Below are 25,368 nucleotides of genomic sequence, written 5' to 3' on the forward strand. Positions count from 1 at the left end.
CACAGAAATGGAGATGTCAAAGGTTGAAAAAATAGCGCTACGTCAATGACAAGGTGATTCTGCACAGTGCTGGCTTCTCTGCAAATTTAGATGTCATCCAGCAGCTGCATCCTGTGCATGTCTTCTTGAAAGGGAGTCCCTCTGGGTTCAGTGGGGTTTGCTGGCAGGTAATGGTGCCCAGGATTGCAGCCTCCCTTCCACATTTCCAAACCCTGAAACATTCAGGGTCCAAGGCTCAGTTTATACCAGCTGCAGCCCTTAAGAATTTAACATCAGTCCCAGGGGACAGCAGTGCATGATTGCAGCAAAATATATGCCTGTTCAGGTGGCCCCAGGAATAGATGGAGATCAGAGCAACCCCAGAAAACACAAATGTTGCCCATTTTTTATTACCAGTGTAGGTCTCAATCAAAATTGATAAGACTTGCCTAGAAAATACAATGCAGTATTTATGTTAGCATATTACCACAGTACTTTTTATAAAAGCAACTGAACCAAGGCAGGGAGAAGAGAATTCAGATCAGGACCATGGTGTGAACAGAGTGTTGCCTTTGACTCGCCTAAAGGCAGCATGAGGTTCATTTCCCGGAGTACTACATCCCAATTTAACACTCCGAGGGAAGGCATAGCGGAAAACAGCTTGTTTATTGCTGGTAACAAAGCAAGGCAGCAAGGAGGCCACGGCCTCAGATCATGCGCAAGTGTAGCTAAACACAGCTAGCTTTTTACACTCAGTTCAAACACAGACAAGCATAGGTCTTGTAAAATTCCATCCCTGCCACACTCAAACACCCCCTTTACCCCTCCTATTAGTTGTTGCTTTGGCAAGATAACGCAGACCAGCTCTGCCTGGTCTTCAAGGACTAGGGCACTAGAGAGCCAGGCACCGGGTCAGGGGTGGCTCACAGTTTCTTGCTAACGAGCATTTTAGGCTCACAAGCATTTTAGGACCAGAGTCAGAACTGATGTTAAAATGGTGTTACTTTGGTCAGAGTCTAGTGAGAGTTCTAGAGAGTTCTAGTGTCTAGCATCAGGAGGGTTTTTTTTATTTGAATCATGCCCCCAAACTGCCACTTATCCTGGGAAGAAAGCTGCTAAGGATCCAAACAGCAGATTCTTCTTTGGGGGCAAATAACAGGTTTAGGCGCTCAGTTTGGATGAAGACAATGGAGAGGGGAGAGGTTTAAACACTCCCTACCCCTGTGCTGTGCTCCCACTCTAGATCAGCCCCCCCCCCACAAGGCTGCCTTTTTAAAGTAAAAAAATTGATGCATTTAATGACACATCTAATTTATTCCCCCAATTAGTTAGGATGCGGACTTGAAAATGTTTTCTTGCTTGCTGTAACTAATTTGGTTTTGTTTGTTTTATGCACACTTGACTTTAGATCCTCTCCTTAATGAACAGCTCACTAAAAGCACAAACTAATGATACCATGTGGGACGGGGGCGGCGCACTTAAACAAATCTTTCAGAGCACTGCAGCACATGAAAGCAAGAGTTTTAAAGACTATTTTGATAGCCTATTGGCAGAGCACCAGATTAAAGGAATGGTGATGATGCTGATTTGCTGGACTATAATAATACTGTATTATGCATAACACTAAAGAAGAAGAAGGATGGTATTATGCATGGCAAGGTGTGTGTGTGTGTGGGGGGGGAATTAACCTTCTCCATTAAATATATATACAGAGAAGATGGAACACTATGCACAGCTATGTTTGTACCAATGCTTTGGTCATTGTAACTGAAGTTTTCTTCCCAAGGGGTTAAGGACTTGCTCCTGAAGAGGAGGAAAACAGCAGTGGGAGGTTATTCTGGGTTAAGATCCTATTAATGCCTCTGTCTACAAAGCAGTTGTGTGGACCCAGAAATCACCAGAAGGCTGAAAATGCCAGCATGCTAAAGGAAGGGTAATGGGTGCATTTGCACCACCAGTTCCTTGACGAACGGGAACTGCAGTCCAGCCCTGCAATCCCCACCTCCTTGTCCCAGAATGCTCAGCTGCTCTTCTTTGTGTGTCTAGAATTTGTCTGCAGAAAGCAGCGTCAGGACACTCAGGAGTCATTCTGGCCCGGGCTGCTGCTCCTGTGCAGGTCTCCCGCTGGGCTTTTGCATGACAAACATGCTACCCCACCTGGGCTTCAGCCTTTGCAAGGCTCCTGGCTGCTATCCTCATAGGAACCATCATGTCAAGGGTCAGGCTCTCCTTCTACCACTTGGAACTAGTCAGATTTGCCAGTACTGTATGCAGCAGATCTCACTGCTAGGCTGTGCTACAAAGAGCCAACTTGTCTCGCCTGGATCAAGATTCTTTCCCCTGTTGCAACTCCACTAGACCTGGACTCTTTTGGAAAGTGCACCACACGTCCTGATGAGCTGGTTTGTGGCGTTGTGTCTGTGTGGCTGACAGGAGACTCCCCCAACAGTTTCGCTGCTCTCTTTCTTGGCTTTTGTGCTGCTCACCTGATGCTCTCCTGATCTTGTCAATGTCCTTCGGCTCCTTTTGCAGGACACAGAGAGATTTCAGTCCTGGAATCAAGACCTGGAGCGTAAACTGGTTGCGAAGGAGCAGGAACTGGAGCAACTGGCTCAGAAGCAGAAAAACGTAAGTGAGCCCCGTGATGCGGCAAGGGCTGGAACTCCTGTGGGAAATGGGACGTTGTGGGGGGTGCAGCAAGGATTTGGGCCAGGGCAGGGGACTTCATGGAAGTGCAAATGTCCCTTGGCCGGCCCAGTTCATGCACCGGGACTTGCAGGTGTTCTAAGTGAATGAGCATCTCTTAATGGGGATTGCTGGCAAAATCTCCCAAGCAGCCGTGCCTGCTTCCTCCTCTGCGTTCCCTTCAGCCTTGGAGCCCCCAGAAACCTGCCTTAGAGGAAATGCGGAAGTTGTGGTGTTGGTGGCAGCAGCAGGCCTGGGCACTCCGAGGCCCTCTGCCGCTTTCCTGCCCCCTTTTCCCTTCCCAAAAGTGCCCAGAAACCCACCTTGGATTGGGGGCGGGGATGCAGCATTAGCGGAGCCGGAGCCCGCCGTGGGTGGGTGCCCCAGTCCTTCACCCAGGAGCTGACAGGGAAGACGTCCAGTCCCAGGGTTCCTGGAAGAACATTGAGCTCTGCGTATGAAATTGATGAGAAGAAGGTGACAAAAATCTTTGCACTGAGCACGTTGGGGGCTGAGTGCCCCCATTACTGCTGCTGCTGCAGCAAAGTCTGACTTGGGAAAAGAGAGGAGGGATGAGTTTCCAGCTGCAGGGAAGGCCAGAGAGGGCTGACGAGGAATCCTCTGGAGAGGGACTGGCCTTTCTGAGCCAACTCTGAACTTTTCCCAAATATGCTCTGGAAAGTTGAGGAGGAAGGATCATCTTCTGAATGGAAAGGGCGGAGTTTGCCTGCCTGCAAGCACCAACTGTCTTCATCAGGGCTGCCTGAGCAAGTGCTGCAGGTCTGGAATGGAGCCACTTGCTTTAATACAGATGGATCCCTAAATTGAAACAGGCAGGCTGCACAGAGTACAATTTCATTCTTCCCAGCAATGTGTTCTCCAGTGCGGGATGGAGCAATGTGGAACTCGCCAAATCAAAGTCAGTCCTCCAGCCATGCAGTCTGACTTGTCAGGTGCTTGGCAGTCTTTGCAAAGAACTGTTCTGTGCATGCAGGGGTAAAAACCAACCCATTCTTCAGGGCCAACATGACAATAATTCTTGTCATGCCTATGTGGCAGACAAGCCAAATGCAGCCCCTCGGTCAGAGAGGACAGATTCCAAAGCTTGACAGCTCCATCCCCTTCTCTTGGCAGACTGGGGCAGGAGGCCAAAAAAGGAGGGTTCTTGAGCCTCTGGTGTGTCACCATCCATGCCTGGTGGGCTGAGTTGTGACAACTTGTAAGTTCTCTAGCAATGGTTGCAGATGGTTTAGAAGCCTCAGTTTGCGATCCCTCCTCCCTCCCGGGGCCTTAGAACCACAGAGGAGCATGTGATGAACACGCTGTATGTTGGAGGGTTGTGCTGCAGATGAGGAGGTCAGCTTAGTGGACTTTAAAAATGACTGCTCCTGTTTTTCCCAACCAGTTGGAGGGACAGTATAAGGAGCTGCACAATGACAAGCAGGAGACCAAAGTTGAAAATGCCCAGTTGAAGCTCACCAACCAGGAGCTGCACAAGGAACTGGAGAGGACCTCCCAGGAGTTGCACCTGGCCCAGCAGCAGTTACAGATGCTGCAGGACGAGGCCAAAATGCTGCAGGAGGAAAAGGAAATGTGAGTGGCCTCTGAAGTTTCCTCACAGTGGGCATGAGGGGGGCTCCCGACTGCCACGATGTCACCTGCAGTCTTCTCTTTTCAAGGCCTTCAGTGTTTGGGCAGATGATCTTCTGGAGAACAGGCCATTGCTTTTTTCAAAGGTGTTTGCAGAGGCCTTGTTTCCTGCAGTTAGCTGCGCACCCAGCCTCAGTATGGGTTTTGCAGTGCTTTTGGTAGTAATGGTGAAACCCACAAGAAGTGTTTTCATTTTTATCAGAGAGGACAGGAGGATGAAATAACTGAGCACACATTGCAGATAACAGCAGCCCCCTTGTACCACCATCAGTACTCTCTCTCTCTCTCTCTCTCTCTCTCTCTCTCTCTCTCTCTCGCCTGAGGGGTTTATATGGGCCTCTACCCCAAGATGTAGCCAGAGGAAATGAAAGAGAAAATTGCATCAAAGCAGCAGAGGATATGGGGGGGGGGGATGGTAGTGAATATGTTCAAAACAAGGCGACTATTCTCATGATGAAGAGGTTGGGATGAGGAACGTTTATACATCTGACAAGCCCTCTGGACTCTGGAACCAAAGCACGTCCAGTGCAGCTCACACTGACCCAGTTTTGAGGATACTTTTAATATTCTACATTTGAATTTGGCTTTCTGTAGAGGAAATGGAATATTATTATTCTTGTGTTTCAACCAGAGTTGTTCACAAAGTGGTTTACATAGTAAAACAAATCACTCATTGGCTCCCTCTCCCAAAGGGCTCACAGTTCACAAAATACAAAAATGACACTGGCAACAGCCACTAGAAAAGATGCCCTGCTGGGCTGAAGAGGGACAGTTGCTCTCCCCCTGCTAAATGTAAGAGGAGCCCCATTTTCAAAGGTCCCTCTTGGCCCAAGTAGGAGAAACGTCATTTTGGCACCCACTGCAACCACTAATATGTTAAGCACTTTGAAACCAAAGGTATCCCATCAATGGTCCCTCAAAACAGCCACAGTGCCAGAGGATTGGAGGATAGCAAATGTCACACCGATCTTTGCAAAGGGAAAGAGGGGGGACCTGGGAAACTATAGGAGAGTCAGCTTAACATCTATACTGGGTAAGATTATTATTATTATTATTATTAACAGTATTTATATACCGCTTTTCAACTAAAAGTTCACAAAGCGGTTTACAGAGAAAAATCAAATAACTAAATGGCTCCCTGTCCCAAAAGGGCTCACAGTCTAAAAAGATGCAAATGAATACCAGCAGACAGCCACTAGAACAGACAGTGCTGGGGTGAGGTGGGCCAGTTACTCTCCCCCTGCTAAAAAAAGGAGCACCCACTTGAAAAAGTGCCTCTTACCCAATTAGCAGGGGTAAGATGGTGGAATGCCTCATCAAGGATAGGATCTCAAAACACATAGACGAACAGGCCTTGCTGAGGGAGAGTCAGCATGGCTTCTGTAAGGGTAAGTCTTGCCTCACGAACCTTATAGAATTCTTTGAAAAGGTCAACAGGCATGTGGATGTGGGAGAACCCGTGGACATTATATATTTGGACTTTCAGAAGGCGTTCGACACGGTCCCTCACCAAAGGCTATTGAAAAAATTCCACAGTCAGGGAATTAGAGGACAGGTCCTCTCCTGGATTGAGACCTGGTTAAAGACCAGGAAACACAGAGTGGGTGTCAATGGGCAATTTTCACAATGGAGAGAGGTGAAAAGCGGTGTGCCCCAAGGATCTGTCCTGGGACTGGTGCTCTTCAACCTCTTCATAAATGACCAGGAGACAGGGTTGAGCAGTGAGGTGGCTAAGTTTGCAGACGACACCAAACTTTTCAAAGTGGTGAAGACCAGAAGTGATTGTGAGGAGCTCCAGAAGGATCTCTCCAAACTGGCAGAATGGGCAGCAAAATGGCAGATTCTTTTCAATGTCAGTAAGTGTAAAGTCATGCACATTGGGACCAAAAATCAAAACTTCACATGTAGGCTAATGAGTTCTGAGCTATCTGTGACAGATCAGGAGAGAGATCTTGGGGTGGTGGTGGACGGGTCAATGAAAGTGTCGACCCAATGTGTGGCGGTAGTAAAGAAGGCTAATTCTATGCTGGGGATCATTAGAAAGGTATTGAGAACAAAATGGCTAGTATTATAATGCTGTTGTACAAATCGATGCTGAGGCCACACCTGGAGTATTGTGTCCAGTTCTGGTTGCCGCATCTCGAAAAGGATATAGTGGAAATAGAAAAGGCACAAAAGAGGGCAACTAAGATGATTGCTGGGCTGGGGCATCTTATGAGGAATGGCTACGGCATTTGGGTCTCTTCAGCCTAGAAAAGAGACGCCTGAGGGGGACATGATTGAGACATACAAAATTATGCATGGGAAGGATAAAGTAGATAAAGAGATGCTCTTTACACTCTCACATAACACCAGAACCAGGGGACATCCACTAAAATTGAGTGTTGGGAGGGTTAGGACTGACAAAAGAAAATATTTCTTTACTCAGCGTGTGGTCAGTCTGTGGAACTCCTTGCCACAGGATGTGGTGACGGCGTCTGGCCTGGATGCCTTTAAAAGGGGATTGGACAAGTTTCTGGAGGAAAAATCCATTATGGGTTACAAGCCATGATGTGTATGTGCAACCTCCTGATTTTAGAAATGGGTTATGTCAGAATGCCAGATTTAAGGGAGGGCACCAGGATGAGGTCTCTTGTTATCTGGTGTGCTCCCTGGGGCATTTGGTGGGCAGCTGTGAGATACAGGAAGCTGGACTAGATGGGCCTATGGCCTGATCCAGTGGGGCTGTTCTTATGTTCTTATGTCAGTGTAGTTGCTGCAGCAAAAGCTCCTGTAGTAGGTACCAGCACAGATTCTGGTGAAGTTTTCTCTGTACAAAAAGGAAAAAAGGTGCCTGTTGGTCATTGTATTATGTTTCTCATCTAGTGAGGTGTACAGAGTGACAGAAACTTTGCAGAGGGAGAAGTCTGGACTCTTGAAGCAGCTGGATTTCTTGAGGTAAGAAGGCATGGTTGGCTTTGAGTCGTGATTTGGAAGGGTTCCAAATCACCCTTGGAACCATGGGTTGCACCATGTCCTGAGAGGCAGTTCCGTGACTCTGGGACAGGAGGATGAGCATCACATGAAAGACAATATTGTGTCGTGTGCCATGGTGGTGGTGGGGAATTGGCAGCCTGCCAGCAGAGGAATGCGGTAAGCTCCAGCCCAGCACAATGTCCAGTCTCCAAACATGCTATTGACACAATTTCACATACCGTGTCTGTCTTGATGCTGCTGCCAGATGTTTGGTGCCACGTCAGCATAAAAGATGAGGCGCCCACCACAGGTGCTTGAAACTGGTGCTGGCAAGCAAAGGTTGCAGTCATGCCCTTGATGCTGGAAGCAGAAACCTTTGGAAAAGACCTGGGGGGAGGTATGAAGTGTGCATGCGGGCAGGGAAGATGCCCACATGCGGAGCCTGTCCCTGGCAGATGATGTCATTCTCTTCTCTTCTCATTTGTAATCTTCCTATTCCAGAGAAAGAAACAAATACCTGAGAGATGAACGGGACATCTGTTTGCAGGTAAACAAGTTCCGCTTCGTTTGTAGCTGAGCAGGCTTTTCTCCCCATTGTTCTTTGCCCTCCTCATTGCGCAAAGCCCCTTTGACTTTGGTTTACCATCTGGGCACACGCCAAGATTAGGCAAATGGAGGGGGCTGCCTGTGGAATATCCTTGGGGTCAGCTGGGGGGGAGCATTGACTTGCGTGTCAAACAAAGCAGAAACTGATAGCTGTGTCCTGCTTGGTCTGTCCTGGTGAGCCTGACCTCCACTTGTTTGGTTGGCCATCAGCAGCAGCAGCACTTTTGTATTGGGGCTTTTAATTTTCTGGCCAGTGTTGACCTGATTGTTTCGTATATAGACGACTTCACTGCATTGCGCTGTGGGCTGCAAACCAGTCGTCTGCCACCTGAGTCACTGCTCTCCCCCCACCCCTCCCCTCATGCTAAAGTGTGCTCAGTTCTGTGTGTGCATAATCTACACTGCAGTCCTGTACACACTGACCTTGGAGTAAAGTCTAGTACATTTAGCGGGGTTTATTTTTAAGTAGATATGCACAGGATTGTGCCGCTAGTCTCTCCAAAGCCAGCTTCAGATTTGGGGGTGGGGGTGCAAACTGCCCTCCATGGTTCTCTTCAGTTGTGGACCCACCAATAGGTCCGATGGGGCAAATGCCTCAGGCATGAGCCTCTAGGACCCCACGGAAGCCTCTCTGAGGCTCCCGACGGGGTCGGAAACGGTGCTTCTGGTTTTCCAGCAGCACAATTTGTAGTGTTGGAGAACCTCAGAAAGGCTTTCCCGACGTGGGCTAAGGTCGCATGAGGCTCCGTGAGCCTCAGATGAGTAGGGGGGCGGTGACAGCCTGCGGGGGCGGGGTGCCATCACAGACCTTTGCCCCAGGGGTGGGGCTGGGGAGGTCCGCTGCTGGTTCTCTTGCTCTCCGAGTGGGCCCTGAGAGAGCTATCTGGCCATTTTACAACAGGCTGCAGGCATGGAGGTCGTTTCGCAGAGCGGCAGCAGACCCTGGTGCCAGCGCTGGGCCCTGCTGATGTACCTGAGTCACCCTCACCAAGTGCCTGCATGGCTCAAGTGTGCGAAATACAGTAGAAAGGGATGCGTGTGAGTCTGGCTCCGAGACCCACCACCACCTCAAAAACCAGTGATGCCAAAGGCTGGTATCTCAGAGCCTCTCTGGCCAGGCAGTTTGGCCCCCAGCTGCACAGCTAACAGAACCCGTGTGATCTGCCCTCCAAGGTGTGAACCAAGGGGAAGCTTCCTTGCAGACGCAGAGAGAGCTGGTCGTGCCCTGGGCACAGTTCTTGGGCAGTTTTCCTGCACGAGGATCCTTGTTACGAATGGCAGCTCTGCCAAAGTGCCACCGTGCTCTCACAGGGCCTCTCCTACCCTCTTGCACCATTTAAATGGCACTTGCACAGATGTGAATTGTTTTGAAATGTTGGCACTTGTCTGCTGTTTGGTGAACTGGAAGAGTGACTTAAAAATGTCTTTCCAGAAAACGAGGAGTGTTCCAGGTGCCAGCTGGAAGCAGAGGTCAGGCTCCATCATTGGCAAATACGTGGAGGCAAAAGGTCCGCTGAAGAGGTGAGGCTTCCATCTAGCCTTTGGGCAAGCACTGCCTTCGTTGTTCATAGGAGTGCTGGAAATGATTTGTTTCCTGCAACACTTGAAGAGTCTTCACTAGGTTTGTATCAGCAGTGCCACCCTCTTCAGTTGTGACTCAAGTAAGTCCTGGCAGGTCCTTTTCTCTTGGAGTCACAGGCTGCCATGCTGTGAGGGCAGAAAAGTGACCGTCTCAGGTGGTGGATGTGGAGTCCCTTTGAGAGCAGCAGCACAGGAGACAGGCAGGTCTGACCCATTAGCCAGAATCCACCAGTGGTTTTCTTGTGCTGCAAGGAAGGGAATCCTCGAATGAATGAGGCTGGCTGGCTTAGACCGTGGTATCCAGCCTGAGCTTCTAAAATGATTAAGGATTAAGGATGATTTAAATAATAAGTGCCATAACGTGGAATCATTGGTAACAGAGGTTTGATGGAACCTGTCCTGACTTAAGCTTATGAATCCTCTGAGGGAAAGTGCAAGAGCATATTAGGCCAGCTGCAGAAGGCTGAACCAGTGAATTTAGAAAACAGTGGCCACATTATAGCAAGGACAGGGGTGACGAACTTCACTCCACAAAAATTCAAAAGCAAACATGGCAACATGGAGGTGCAACATTTTTGCTTGTTTCGGTTTCTTCATTTCACTCTTATGCCCTTCATTCATTTAAGTCTGCCTCCATCAAAATTATTTCCATTTTTGTTTACTTTCCTTTTCTTTAAGGAGGGGCTTGTAACATAGTGAAGTGGCAGCAGTGCTTCTCCCCCCCCCTACTTGTTTTATATTGCTTTGGTAAGAACATAAGAAGAGCTCTGCTGGATCAAGCCAAAGGCCCATCCAGTCCATCCCACAGCAGTCCACCAAATGCCCAGGGAGCACACAAGACAACAGGCACAACCTGCGTCCCGGTGCCCTTCCCTGCAACTGGCAATCAGAGGCAGCCTGCCTCTAAAACCAAGAGCTTGCACAGACCCACCATGACTTGTAACCCATAATGAACTTTTCCTCCAGAAATTTGTCCAATCCCCACTTAAAGGCATCCAGGCAAGATGCCATCACTACTTCTTGTGGCAAAGAGTTCCACAAACTAATTTCCCAAGAGCGGTCTTCTTGCTCTCCTGCTGGCACTCCAGATCGAGGGCCCTGTGGGGAAAATGAATCCACAGGCGGCTGCCATTTTCCTCACAGTGCACCAGTACATAGTGTCAAAAGCAAAATGGTGGCCAGAACCAGAACTCTGCTGCCTGCTCAAGGGCAGAAAGAAGTTGAAAAAGGGGGAGCTGGCCGCAGTGGCCTCGCTAGACACTGTCCCCTCTGCTGAACGGAAATGAACAGCGTTGTGTGTGTGGCAGGCGCCAGGCCTTTCATTTGGACTGCCACCTGTTACTAGAGGCATTCCTTTCAGAATTAATAAAGTGTTAATTGAAAGGGCCAATTTGGTTTGTTTTTAATTGGTTCCAGCGCAGATATCCAGCCCTACTGGCAACTTGATTCAGGTTTACTGAAACGGGAGAAAGTGAAAACTTCTGCAGAAACCAACAGACAGTGCAGGGCTCTGCCTGCCTACAGAAGGCAGTCCCAGGGCATGCAGTGATGCTTTCTTCCAGGAAAGTATGCTTGGAATTGCAGCCATGAATGCCTCTGCAGTCTGAAATTCCTCTGCATGTCCCATTCTCAGTGTGGAATATTCTCAGAATGCTGCAGTACTGGCAAATAATGTTCACCTAATATTTGAGTTTGTGTTAAAATGTGAGCCCAAAGGTCAAAACCCACTGCTTGCGTTCAGAGTGGAGACCACATTCCACTGTTATGTTGAAACCTGAGCTGTGTGGCCTTTTGGTTCATGGGGATGTTTTTCCTAATACTTTTCTAGCCAGTCTTCAGAAGACGACGACCCACTTAACTCCTCAAGGAGAAGAAATTCCCTGGGTTGGAATGGACTGGATTCTGACTCTGCTGCTGGTGCAGGACTGACTCCAAAGAAGCGTCTCCAAAGAATCATATCCATTGAAGAAGATCATCTGCCCCAACTCCTCGACAGGCCAGGAGACGGGCAGCTGAGCAGGTGTTCTGAAGAAGATGAAAGTGTATCCCCAGAAATGGAACACCATGAGACCCAAATTGCATCACTGTCAGAAAAGACACCTTCCTCTCCCAGAGGGCAGCCAGTAGGGAAGGAAACGCTGGCAAATGTAAGGAACAAAATCATGTCATTTCCCCCCCCTTTTTTATTCTGGAGGTGAGTTTTGGCAAAATCGACTGGTATATTTCAGAAATGCTGGGGATTGTATTTTCCCCCCAGAAAATTCTATCTTGGACAGGTGGCTCCCTGTATCCGTGGAACCAGTTTCCGCAGTTTGACTTATCTGCAGATGGGGGGACTGGGTTAATTACCTTTGTTTTTATTCTTACCGCTAGAGCCAAGGCTAAATATCTCTTGCTTTTACTAATTGCCATGAGCATAAAACTTAAAGACATACAAGAGGGAAGGAAGTCTGCACATTAGAGGGGATGATTAGAGACTGTTAACAGGAAGCAGAAGCTCCTGCTAGATGTTTGGGCTGCTGTTTCTGCTTCTTAGAACAGAATCAGGTCTACTGTAAATGCTCACACTTGCCCACTGGCCACCAGGTACCTGAGGATGGAGGGGACAGAGCTTCTTTGGTAGGCTGTCGACGTTGGAGTGTATAAGTTAGTACACGAAGTTGCATGTATATATTTATGACACTTGAAATAGAAATGTCTTAACTGCATTCAAAGAACAGTTACAAATATTTCCAGAATCAGAGATGGAACAATAAGTTTCTGCACACAAAATCCCTAAGGCCTCAGGAGTGTGCAGAATTTTCTGAGAGTAAGTCCCACTGAATACAGTGGGGCTTATTTCTGAACAGTACCACTGTAAGTATTTTCATGATTTGGAAAAACAGGGAAAAAGTGGAAAGTGGAATCAATCAACCTTTTAATAACCAAAAAGAACCTTTTATTAGCTTGACTTAAAAGCCATTTCTTCTTCTTCCTGTCAGCATTAGCCTGAAACAAAAGGAAAAGACCAAACTCTGCCACCCGTTTCCCATACAGATGTGACTGAGATTCCTTCCAGGTCACTGAGAGTGATCCTGGCCGGGCAAACAGCTGCTGTGTCCTAACTGCTTAGCCAGTCTGAGGCCACAAGGAGGAAGGCAGGGTGACCAGGCTTTTTTCCAGGACACATCCTCTTTTTTTAGCCTTATGTCCTGGAAAATAACTTAAATGCAGCTAGTGCTTAGCCTTCTTACAATTAAAAAATTATACGTAATAAATGAAATATAGTTTTAAATGTCATAATAAGTAATCTAGTGTTTAAATTAACCACATGAAATCAATATAGAAGTGTTTTTAGCTTTTATTTTGTTGTGTCCTGCATTTTTCTTGGATGTCCTACATTTGGAGATGCCTTGTCTTCTTTTGCGGTTATGCTGAGGAAACAATCAGGGAATTAGAGGGCAGGTCCTCTCCTGGATTAGGAACTGGTGGAGGACCAGGAAACAGAGTGGGTGTCAATGGGCATAAGAACCTAAGAGCTCCAGAAGGATCTCTCCAGACTGGCAGAATGGGCAGCAAAATGGCAGATGCCTTTCAATGTAAGTGTAAAGTAAAGCACATTGGGGCAAAAAATCAAAATTTCACATATAGGCTGATGGGTTCTGAGCTGTCTGTGTCAGAGCAGGAGAGCGATCTTGGGGTGGTGGTGGACAGGTCGATGAAAGTGTCGACCCAGTGTGTGGCGGCAGTAAAGAAGGCCAATTCTATGCTTGGGATCATTAGAAAAGGTATTGAGAATAAAATGCCTAATATTATAATGCTGTTGTACAAATGGATGATAAGGCCACACCTGGAGTATTGTGTCCAGTTCTGGTTGCCACATCTCAAAAAGGATATTGTGGAAATGGGAAAGGTGCAAAAAAGAGCAACTAAAATGATTACTGGGCTGGGGCACGTCCCTTATGAGGAATGACTACAGCATTTGGGGCTCTTCAGCCTAGAAAAGAGGCGCCTGAGGGGGGACATGATTGAGACATTCACAATTATGTAGGGGATAGATTGAGTGGATAGAGAGATGCTCTTTTCCCTTTTACATAACACCAGAACCGGGGACATCCGCTAAAACTGAGTGTTGGGAGAGTTAGGACAGACAAAAGAAAATATTTATTTACTCAGCGTGTGGTTAGTCTGTGGAACTCCTTGCCACATAACGTGGTGACGGCATCTGGCCTGGATGCCTTTAAAAGGGAATTGGACAAATTTCTCAAGGAAAAGTCCATCACAGGTTACAAGCCGGGTATGTGCAACGTACAAGATGGGTATGTGCAACGTTCTGATTGTAGAAGCAAGCTACCTCAGAATGCCAGATGCAAGGGATGGCACCAGGATGTGGGTCTCTTGTTGTCTTGATTACTCCCTGGGGCATTTGGTGGGCCACTGTGAGATACAGGATGCTGGACTAGATGGGCCTTTAACCTGATCCAGTGGGGCTGTTCTTATTCTTACAACATCTGGTCACCCTGGATGAAGGAAGCCTTCGATCCTCTGGGAATTAGGCTGGAAGTCAACACCTGCACTGTGATTAATGTTGTGTCTGCCTCCAGTTTTCAAGTCAAATCAAGATAGGGCACGTTACATTGATCTTGCCGTCCAAAGAGCAAGACTCTCTAATTACAGCCTGTTCATTGTGCCCAGGCAGCCTCAATCTTCTCTCCACCTGAAGGTCAGGCAAACCCTCTGCTGAAAAACTCTTGAATGTCCTTGTTTCTTAATTGGCAGCTAAATGTCCTGGCATCAGATAAGCTGACTGGAGATCTCAGACCAGGCTGTTCTGCAACACAGATTGGAATCAGCAGTTTGACCTGATCCAGCAGGCAGAGACAACTGGAGCACTCTCCTAAAACAAATGGAAAGCTGAAAATTACTGATCTGTGCATTTTTGTGCGTTAGGTAGAAACGTGAGAGTGCGCTGGCACAATGAGCCATGCAATTTGGATGCAGAGGATTCCAGCCTCTACTGCAATCTTTGTTATTAAATGGACTGTGGGGCTGAGAAATGTTCCTGCTTGAAGCCCTGCAGAGATCAATTCTGACTTGTGGGGAGACAGTCCATGGCTAGATATTGGCCGGATGAGCCACCTATGGAAAGCACGTCCTTTTCCCAGGCTGTGTTCTCTGCACAACGCAGGAAGACAGAAGAAGGCTGCAATTCTATTGATACTTCCCTGGGAGTAAGCTCCATTGATTACAATGGGACTTATTTCTGAGTAGACATGCATAGGATTGGGCTCTAAAACAGGTTCGACATCAAGCTAATTGGAAAAAGGTGAAGCCATATTTATCTTGAAAATCTAGAAAAATGGGGAAATCTCTAAAACAGCCATGTTAAGATGGCTGCCCCTTTGACGTGGCGCAGGATTGAACCTTGACAAGTGCCTGGCTGACAGGCACCACTCACACATCTCCCACCTGATTTGTGGCATTCAGTGTTTCTTTCAGAGTCCCCACAAGAGATGGCTTCAAAAAGATGTGTGTTCTGGTAAATCCCTGCCCCCTGTTTTGCCTTGGGGGAGATTTGGAGGTGCCTTTTAAAAATATTGGAAGTGTGTGTTTCTAGAGCTGCCATCGCTAAGGTTTCAGGTCTGGAGAACTTGGAGGGATGGGGAGGCCTGCCTCTGGCCCCAGTACGTGAATGCAGAAGCGTCTCCGTGGTCTGCACAGGCTGCTGGTTCAGCAACCGCCACATGTGTGGATCATTTTGACCTGTTCTGATCCGAGTTGAGGAGCTAAAAGGACGAATTGGTGTTAACAAAGGTCCCAGAGAAAGGCTCTGAAGTGGATCTCAAGACTATTTGAACAGGGGGTGTTGAGTCCCAGTGGGCTTGAGCGAGGACACTCGATTTTGCAAATGTCCAGAGCATTTGGGGAAATGGACTCCTCAGCACTCCCGCTCTTTAGGAAGAAACTGACCTGAACAAACCTGTTTTGTACCTGACTTTGACTTCTTAGGGGATGATATTCCACATTGTTCTTAACAGGGAAATTAAAGTTTTGTGCCTCACTGCTCAGGCTTCGTATGAAGGAAGACGATAAACTTTCATCTGACTGCTCTTTGGCTGGAAAATGGTGTGGTGGGGCATGTCAATTCCCCCTCCACGAATGCTCTGGTCCTCGTATGCATCCTCTTGAGCCAGGTTTTTTTTTTTTTTTTTAAAAGAAACGTATTCAGTTTTAAGCCTGTCACTTACAACCCAGTTCTACAGAAAGGCAAGGAAAGCAAAACGTGTTCTGTCAGTGCTGGCGGCCACAAAAGCGCCACAAAGCACTTTTCAGCAGCACAAGCCCCCAGTGAACTGGTGGGAAGGCCAGTGTCTTCCTCCCTGTGCCAGTGGTCACTGGGAGGTCCCCCAGAGCAGGTGAGCCTGGCACGGGGCGGGTGGAGGAGGTGGGATTGGCAGCAGTGGCACACATCAAATCCTGGGCCCCTTCCTGGGCCTGATCCACCTGTATAGATCAATGCAGACTTGCACCAGCAGTTGCAGCTGCTGGGACTGACCCCAAGGGGACCTCCAGTAGCCAAAAATTCCCTGTGGGATGCAGCATAGCCAGGGTGACCAGATGTCATAACTGCTAAAGAGAAAAAGGCACCCCAAAATGTAGGACATCCAAGAAAAATGTAGGGCATGACATAATAAAAGCTAAAAATACTCATGTATTAATTTCATGTGGTTTAAATTTCATTTAAACACTAGCTTACTTATAATTTGGCAGTTACAAGAAGGCTATGCACTGCCTGCAGGGCCCGCTCACTGGGTAAAAGAGGACATTCATGTTTTTCCAGGGCATGAGGGCAAAAAAGAGGACATGCCCTGGAAAAAGAGGCCATCTGGTCACCCTGAACATAACCCACACTGGGGCCGCTGCAGCACCACACGGGAATTTAAGTTGGATTGGGCTGTTAATGACAGGCTTAACAGAATGGAATTCATAATTTATCCCTTACGGTTCCATGATGAAGAATGTGGCATCCCAAGAAGCAAAGCTGTTCACCTGCCTCGTACAATGAGTAAGCAGCTGATTTTGTGCTTGCAGCGGGAGGAGAGCTTGCACTTTGCCCCAGACCGTCTGTTCAAGATTGTCCTCGTGGGCAACTCAAGTGTGGGGAAGACGTCCTTTCTAAGGCAGTTCTGTGAAAACCGTTTTTCTCCCAGCACTGCTGCTACTGTTGGTAAGTCGAAGCAGGAACGAGACAAACACAAGATGCTCACCCCACTCATCGACTTGTGTTGTGTGCCTGTGTGTGCATGCGAGGAAGGTCTGCAGTGTGCTCATCTGGTGCCATCGTCCATGAAAGTCAGCAAACCCAGAGACGTTTTGTGGATGTCTGAAAACACAGACACTCACTGCGGAATGCGGACCGCCCCCCCCCCACATTTGATGGTAAGCCTTCACTTATGCTTTGCCCCAAAGTCAGGAAATGTGCTTGTTTTTAGACATCCATGAAATCCACCCGGGATTCTGACTGTTCACATGGGAATGCCAACTGTCACCAAATTTTGGGCTCTCAAGGCAACGCAGACATGACAGCTTTGCTGCACATAGTAATCCACTCTCCTGGTTTCCTCTTCTCTCCCCCAGTATTTTGCAACTGTGTTTGCCTGGTTATGTAGAGTTTGAATTGGTTGAGTTGGCAGATTAAGCAACAGAAGCTTTGCAGGCAGCTAATTGTAATTGGGGCAGACAAGTTTGTTAACTGCAAATTAAGGGGGTAGCTGCTTAATGTTTAATTATTTTTACTGTGGTGAAAATCATAAAGATGGCAAATATTGTTACTGAGTGTGCTTTCTAAGCGTGTGTCCCATGTGTACGTGAGAGAATATTGATTTGTGTGCAGGGAACTATGCAATCTGGCAGGGAAGACAAGGGAGGCAGGAGGAAACAAAAAGAAACCCTCATGAAGTGTGGGAGAGTGCGCCAGAATGGAGAAGAGGGAACCAGGAAAGGAAGCAATGCCTCCTGATCTGCTGATCGTTATCCTGCTCCTGGGCAATATGGTTTTGTTTAATATTGTTTTTATATTATATGATGCATGTTGTATTGCATGTGTGGGCGAGTGTCCAGGGTGTGACTGATGTGAGTGATTGTTGTATATCATTTTTTTATGTCCGTATCTCATTGGTGCATCAGATTTCGCTGTGCATTAAGCACAGTGACAATAAAGTCATCTAATCTAAATCTGTGGCTTGAATAGGGGGAGGCTTGAGGCAGGCTTGGAAATTGCTGAGCCCCCTGTTACGGTGGGGAGCTTGTTTCTCCCACTGGATAGCCTCTCTGATCTGTCACTGCAGCCACTCGAAAGGGTTCATTCCACTCAGCTGAACAGCCTGAATTCAGGCAACTGCTGTGACTCCTGAGTAAAGTCTCAAAGGCAGGGAAAGGGCTACGAAGCAAGTCCCCAAAATCCAGGCAGAAGCCTTAATCAAGGTGAGCAACAGAACAAGAGAGACAGAGCTATCTGACAGACCTCCCCAACTCAGTGGCTGAACTCAATTGAAGAGGCACATGGCTGAGCCAACAGACCTTCTCAACTGGCGGGTGGTGCTCAACTGCTCACCCAGCTGTTCTTAATCAGGCTTCCATAAACTCAAAATCTTGCCTGCTTGCTTATTTATTCATTTAAATAATTTATACCCTGCCTTTCCCTTGCCAAAGCAAATGTCCAAGACGGCTTACAAAATGCTCATAAAACCATTTAAAAACCAATTAAAACATGGCACAGGCCAACATACATTTTGTCTAAAAATAGCACAGGCCAACACACATTTTGCTTCCTTAAACGTTACACCAATTCCTGGGTATATTTGGGGTGCCGATTCAAACAAATGGCATCCGTTTTGCCCTATCACCTCTAGTTTTGGAGATATAGTATCGCCTCTTTAGTGAATAGTTCAAGCAGCTTCCTCATGAGGAAGCTGCTTGAACCATTCACTAATGAGGCTATACTGTATCTCCAAAGCTAGACGTGATAGGGCAAAACGGGTGCCATTTTTGGAATCGGCACCCCAAATTCATATCAAACCACCATAAAGTTTGGGAAAAACTTTTCTGACCCTCCATTTTGTAGACCTGTGTAGTTAGGGGTCTGAATAATCAATTTAGCCAATGTAAGCAGGAGTTAAACAATGAATAGCATTAGTGGAATATGCAAAGACATGACTTTCACTGCATTTCCTTTGCAGGTGTGGATTACAGTGTGAAAACAGTGCCAGTGGAGAACAGCCAGGTGGCTCTGCAGCTCTGGGACACTGCCGGGCAAGAACGGTGAGGAAATGCTAGCGTTGGTCCTGCAGTCGTACAACTCATGCAGAAAGTGGCAGCTGCAGAGCCAGTGCTGGCGCCTTGATGCCCAGAGTCCGAAACGCGAACTGGGTTCACTCAGAATACGATCATCGCTTTAAACTTTTCACTAATTCTGGATGCTTGGTGTGCAGCAGTAGCTCTACCCACATCAGAGCCAGGGGAGCAGCAGCTTGACCGGATCAGGGCCAAGGCAGGAGCATCGGCTCTGGACACAGACTAGATAAGGGTTCTGGATGGGATGTAATTGCTGGGGGGCCAGGCTGCTTAGCAGAGAGGAGCCTGGGGATCTACCCATATTGTGTAGAGCCAGAGTCCAAGCTGAACAGTGAAGCAATGAGGTCCCAGACCAAGGCAAGGAAGGTCGGGGTGAGATGCTGGTGCACAGTTCCCATTCAGTCCCTCAGCCTTTTGGTGCATGATGTCTGAAGTAATCAAATCCCCTCTGTGCTATGCTGTGCTGTGCCGTGCCGCTGGCTAGATTTTGGATGGTTTAGAGGTGCCCGAAGGGGTGCAATTCTCCATTTTGTAATAGGCCAGTCCCTCTGGTATCTCTTCTGCTACATTGTTTTGGTGTTTTGAAGATCTCTAAAGAGAATGTCTTGCAGGTACCACAGCATCACCAAGCAGTTCTTCCGGAAAGCAGACGGGATCATTGTGATGTATGACATCACAGCAAGAGACACGTTCACGGCTGTGAAGCACTGGCTAGTGAGCATCGAGGTGAGACTGATTAAGTGCAATGCAGTCTGGCTGTATATTGGTGCACCTCGTGAGAAAAACACAGAAGAAAACAGCTTGTGCTACTTACCAGGAATAGATAAAGAGATAAGTATTTGCACACCTTCAAATTGCCTTATTAGAAAACTGGCATTTATAGTGAAACCAATTAGGGTCATACCAGTAGAGTTAGGGTGCATTGGCCTGGGGTTTCAAGTCCTCTCCCTATTATAATACTTTTCTTGCCCTTGTATCTCTCACTCCATTGCATAAGAACAGCCCCACTGGATCAGGCCACAGGCCCATCTAGCCCAGCTTCCTGTATCTCACAGCAGCCCACCAAATGCCCCAGGGAGCACACCAGATAACAAGAGACCTCATCCTGGTGCCCACCCCTGCATCTGGCATTCTGACATAGCCCATTTCTAAAATCAGGAGGTTCCGCATACACATCATGGCTTGTACCCCATAATGGATTTTTCCTCCAGAAACTTGTCCAATCCCCTTTTAAAGGCATCCAGGCCAGATGCCATCACCACATCCTGTGGCAAGGAGTTCCACAGACCAACCACACGCTGAGTAAATAAATATTTTCTTTTGTCTGTCCTAACTTTCCCAACACTCAATTTTAGCGGATGTCCCCTGGTTCTGGTATTATGTGAGAGTGTAAAGAGCATCTCCCTATCAACTCTGTCCATCCCCTGCATAATTTTGTATGTCTCAATCATCCCCCCCTCAGGCGTCTCTTTTCTAGGCTGAAGAGGCCCAAACGCCATAGCCTTTCCTCATAAGGAAGGTGCCCCAGCCCAGCAATCATCTTAGTTGCTCTCTTTTGCACCTTTTCCATTTCTACAATATTCTTTTTGAGATGTGGCAACCAGAACTGGACACAATACTCCAGGTTTGACCTTACTATCGATTTGTACAACGGCATTATAATATTAGCCATTTTGTTCTCAATATCTTTTCTAATGTTTCCAAGCATAGAATAGGCCTTCTTCACTGCCGCCGCACATTGGGTCGACACTTTCATCGACCTGTCCACCACCACCCCAAGATCTCTCTCCTGATCTGTCACAGACAGCTCAAATCCCATTAGCCTATATGTGAAGTTTTGATTTTTTGCCCCAATGTGCATGACTTTACACTTACTGACATTGAAAAGAATCTGCCATTTTGCTCCCCATTCTGCCAGTCTGGAGAGGTCCTGGAGACTATCTTCACCACTCTGAAAAGTTTGGTGTCGTCCACAAACATAGCCACCTCACTGCTCACCCCTGTCTCCAGGTCATTTATGAAGAGGTTGAAAAGCACCTGTCCCAGGACAGATCCTTGGGGCACACTGCTTTTCACTTCTGTCCATTGTGAAAATTGCCCATTGACACCCACTCTGTTTCCTGGCCTTCAGCCAATTCTCAATCCATGAGAGGACCTGCCCTCTAATTCCCTAACTGTGGAGTTTTTTCAGTAGCCTTTGGTGAGGGACCGTGTCAAACGCCTTCTGAAAGTCCAGATATATAATGTCCACGGGTTGTCCCACATCCACATGCCTGTTGACCTTTTCAAAGAATTCTATAAGGTTCGTGAGGCAAGACTTACCCTTACAGAAGCCATGCTGACTCTCCCTCAGCAAGGCCTGTTCGTCTATGTGTTTTGAGATCCTATCTTTGATGAGGCATTCCACCAACTTACCTGGTATGGATGTTAGGCTGACCGGCCTATAGTTTCCCGGGTCCCCCCTCTTTCCCTTTTTAAAGATGGGCGTGACATTTGCTATCCTCCAATCTTCTGGCACCGTGGCCGTTTTGAGGGACAAGTTGCATATGTTAGTCAAGAGATCAGCAACTTCATTCTTCAATTCCTTAATAACTCTTGGATGGATGCCATCAGGGCCCGGTGATTTATTGATCTTTAATTTATCAATGAGGTCTGAAAGATAGAGGTCTGAGGTCTTCTCTTTTAACCTCTATCTGACTTAATTCCTCGGTCAGGAGGGGCCGTTCGGGCAGCGATATCTGCCTGAGGTCTTCTTCCATGAAGACAGATGCAAAGAACTCATTTAATTTCTCTGCCATCTCTAAGTCTCCTTTTATCTCCCCTTTCCCTCCCTCACCATCCAGAGGGCCAACTGCTTCTCTGGCAGGTTTCCTGCTTCTAACATATTTGAAGAAGCTTTTATTATTCCCCTTAATGTTGCGGGCCATGCGTTCCTCATAGTCTCACTTGGCCTCCCGTATCACCTTCTTACATTTCTTTTGCCACAGTTTATGTTCCTTTTTATTCTCCTCATTAGGGCAAGACTTCCATTTATGGAAGGAAGCTTCCTTGCCCTTTATGGCCTCTCTAACTTGGCTCGTTAGCTATGCGGGCACCTCCTGGACTTAGTGGAGCCCTTCTTTCTTTGCGGTATACACCTCTGCTGGGCCTCTATTACTGTTGTTTTAAGCAGCCTCCTTGCACTCTGGAGAGATTGGACTCTTTTTACCTTCCCTTTCAACCTCCTTCTAACTAGCCTCCTCATTTGAGAGAAGTCCGCCTGTCGGAAGTCAAGCGTTTTTGTGAGAGATTTGCCTGGTATTCTTCCCCCGATGGGCATGTCAAGACGGATCGCAGCACGATCACTGTTCCCCAACGGCTCAGTAACATTGACATCTCTAACCAGGTCCTGAGTACCGCACAATATCAAATCCAGAGTCACCTGTCCTCTGGTGGGCTCCATGACTAGCTGCTCTAAGGCACAGTCATTTAGCATCAAGGAATCTGGTCTCCTTTTCGTGACCAGAACACAAATTGACCCAGTCAATATGAGGATAATTGAAGTCCCCCATGATTACAACCCTGTCCCTCCTTGTCACCTCCCTGATCTGTTTCCTCATTTCAAGGTCCCCTTCCAATTTCTGGTCTGGGGGACGATAGCACACCCCCAGTATTACATCGCTCCACAGGCCTGGTAATTTAACCCACAGAGATTCTACGATGGAGTCGGACCCGCCTTCAATCTCTACTTTGCTGGATTCTATTCCTTTCTTAACATAAACAGCCACCCCACCACCAACACGCCCCTGCCTGTCCCTCCTGTAGAGTTTATAGCCTGGGATTGCGGTATCCCACTGATTCTCCGCATTCCATCAGGTTTCCGTTATGCCCACTATGTCAATATTTTCCCTTGTCACCAGACATTCCAGTTCTCCCACCTTTGCTCGTAGACTTCGGGCATTCGCATAAAAGCATTTGTACACGGAATGCCCCAGGATGGGCTGCTTATTCGCTCCTTTGTCCCTGCATCCTCTCACTGTGCCAAACCGTCTATCACATCCCATCACGCTACCATTCCCAATTTCTTCTGCTACTCTGCCTTTACCTTGTTGTTCTCTAGCATCCCCATCCTCGTCCCATAGGGATGAGGAGTCCCGAACCGGATGCCCCTCGGCTCCTGTCGGCCTTCCCCCAGGGATCAGTTTAAAAGCTGCTCTGCCACCTTTTTAATGTTATGCGCCAGCATCCATCCCTTGCTTCCCCCCACACTCAGAACTCTGTGAGTTAATTCATAAAAGGCCCATTCCCATCCAGTTTTCCTGTGCCAATGCAACTGCAATGCAAATGTTCCCTTACCTTGAGGAAGCGTCTTTGACTACCCCCTCACTGCAGAATGCAGCATCTCTCCAAACTGGCAGAATGGGCAGCAAAATGGCAGATTCTTTTCAATGTCAGTAAGTGTAAAGTCATGCACATTGGGGCAAAAAATCAAAACTTCACATATAGGCTAATGGGATTTGAGCTGTCTGTGACAGATCAGGAGAGAGATCTTGGGGTGGTGGTGGACAGGTCGATGAAAGTGTCGACCCAATGTGCGGCGGCAGTGAAGAAGGCCAATTCTATGCTTGGAAACATTAGAAAAGATATTGAGAACAAAATGGCTAATATTATAATGCCGTTGTACAAATCGATAGTAAGGTCAAACCTGGAGTATTGTGTCCAGTTCTGGTTGCCACATCTCAAAAAGAATATTGTAGAAATGGAAAAGGTGCAAAAGAGAGCGACTAAGATGATTACGGGCTGTGGCACCTCCCTTATGTAGGAATGACTACAGCGTTTGGGCCTCTTCAGTCTAGAAAAGAGACGCCTGAGGGAGGACATGATTGAGACGTTCAAAATTATGTAGGAAATAGAGTGAGTGGATAGAGAGATTCTCTTTTCCCTCTCACATAACGCCAGAACCGGGACATCCGCTAAAACTGAGTGTTGGGAGAGTTAGGACAGACAGAACAAAATATTTCTTTACTCGGTGTGTAATTCGTCTGTGGAACTCCTTGCCACAGGATGTAGTGATTGCATCTGGCCTAGATGCCTTTAAAAGGGTTTTGGACAAATTTCTGGAGGAAAAGTTCATTACGGGTTACAAGTCATGATAGGTATGTGCAAGCTCCTGGTTTTAGAGGTAGGCTACCTCAGATTGCCAGACGCAGGGGAGGGCACCAGGGCACAGATTATGGCATGGCTGCATCAGCACTGGAAAGCTGGATAGGATTAGGCCCCAACTTACATAGCTTTCCTGACAGTCAAGGAATAAATTTGCAATATTTGCAATAAATTAAAACATAAGAAGTTAAAACAAGTACTAACGAATAATATAAAACAAGCCTAAAAACCAGTAGGGAAAACAGCTGAGAACAGCAGCATTGCCCCAGGATAAAAGAGGCACATCACATATGCCTAGGAAAAGAGGAGGTTTTTAGGGGCACATCTAAAAGGAAGCAATGGGGCTGTTGTCTGCTGCCCCTCCCTGGGGGGATGTTCCATAAAGATGATGCTACCATTGCCACTGGAACCTCCCCTGCCTTTGTAGGTGCCAGAGAAAGGCCTTTTTCAGCCATGGGTTACATTCTGAATTGACAATAGTATCAAGTTCCTGGTGTTTGGCCTGGAAACATCCAGCCCAGTCTAGGCAAGCAAGAACTGCTGTCCTCTCTGTGGCAAAAACCCACAAGAAATGGGCAGAAGAGCTGCAACAGCTGAACTGTCCAGGCCATCTTCAAAGGCAGCCCCATGCAAAGCACATTGTAGTTTTCTATCTCTGAGGTTACTTGAGGATTAAAGCTAGGTCTTTGACAGGGGACAGGGGACATGTCTGAGTTGTATTAACCTGCCTCTAGGCTAGGTGCTGGGTCTACAGGCGACAAAACATCTCTGTTGTGTTGCGTCCCCATGTTTGTGCCCTTGTGACAAATGAATGGAGATAGCCTGATGTGTGGCTTCCTCTCCAGCCTCCTTCCATCTTCTGCTTCCTCGCTTGCTTGTTTGATGAACAAGACTTTTTCATTATGTACTTCTCTGGTTTTGGTCTCAGCCTGTCCTTTATTAAAGGTCACTTAGCTGAAGCTGCCGCGTCGCCCCTGCAATGCTGCCCTTGATATTTCTCAGAAACAATTTTGGAACTTCATTATTAGGCTGCTTAAGTTCTGTTGACTCAAGTGAGAATGATGCCGCCCTAACTGTGTGCCGAGCTGCTGCCTGCATTATCTGCAGCAAATGCCATGCTACTCTGGGATTGCGTTCTTTAGATCAGAAACGGGCTTAGAGGATCAGCTGTTTTTTCCTGCTTCCTGGCCCTCACCCCACTTTGCAGAACCACCAAGTCTCCCCTTTAGAAGTGTCTGTGAGTCCTCAGTGCTCTAATCCACTCAAATGTTCTCACACTGCGACTCAATGCATGGGTAAGCACAGTGAGCTAATATGGGAAATGCTTGCAGTTGACCTCTAGGTGGCACTACTCCTTGGCCTTTCGGCCTTGGTCTGATACTTGCCATGGCCTGTCAGAATTATTCCCCACAATTATTTCTGAGAGACGCTTGACAC

At 47.5% G+C, this 25,368-nt stretch overlaps 1 protein-coding gene across 1 annotated transcript in view; it reads left to right on the forward strand.

Annotated features, from left to right (window-relative positions):
- CRACR2A (calcium release activated channel regulator 2A) overlaps positions 1-25,368 on the forward strand; it is a 56,063-nt gene that overhangs the window by 19,314 nt on the left and 11,381 nt on the right. The window contains exons 6-14 of the mRNA XM_066632956.1: positions 2,512-2,607; positions 4,070-4,257; positions 7,180-7,251; positions 7,771-7,816; positions 9,308-9,396; positions 11,285-11,603; positions 16,528-16,663; positions 18,675-18,756; positions 19,401-19,515. Coding sequence (XP_066489053.1) covers positions 2,512-2,607; positions 4,070-4,257; positions 7,180-7,251; positions 7,771-7,816; positions 9,308-9,396; positions 11,285-11,603; positions 16,528-16,663; positions 18,675-18,756; positions 19,401-19,515 — 1,143 coding nt within the window. The remainder of the gene's footprint in view (positions 1-2,511; positions 2,608-4,069; positions 4,258-7,179; positions 7,252-7,770; positions 7,817-9,307; positions 9,397-11,284; positions 11,604-16,527; positions 16,664-18,674; positions 18,757-19,400; positions 19,516-25,368) is intronic.

Source organism: Tiliqua scincoides, chromosome 6, assembly GCF_035046505.1.
Source record: "Tiliqua scincoides isolate rTilSci1 chromosome 6, rTilSci1.hap2, whole genome shotgun sequence".
In the NCBI taxonomy this organism is placed as follows: domain Eukaryota; kingdom Metazoa; phylum Chordata; class Lepidosauria; order Squamata; family Scincidae; genus Tiliqua; species Tiliqua scincoides.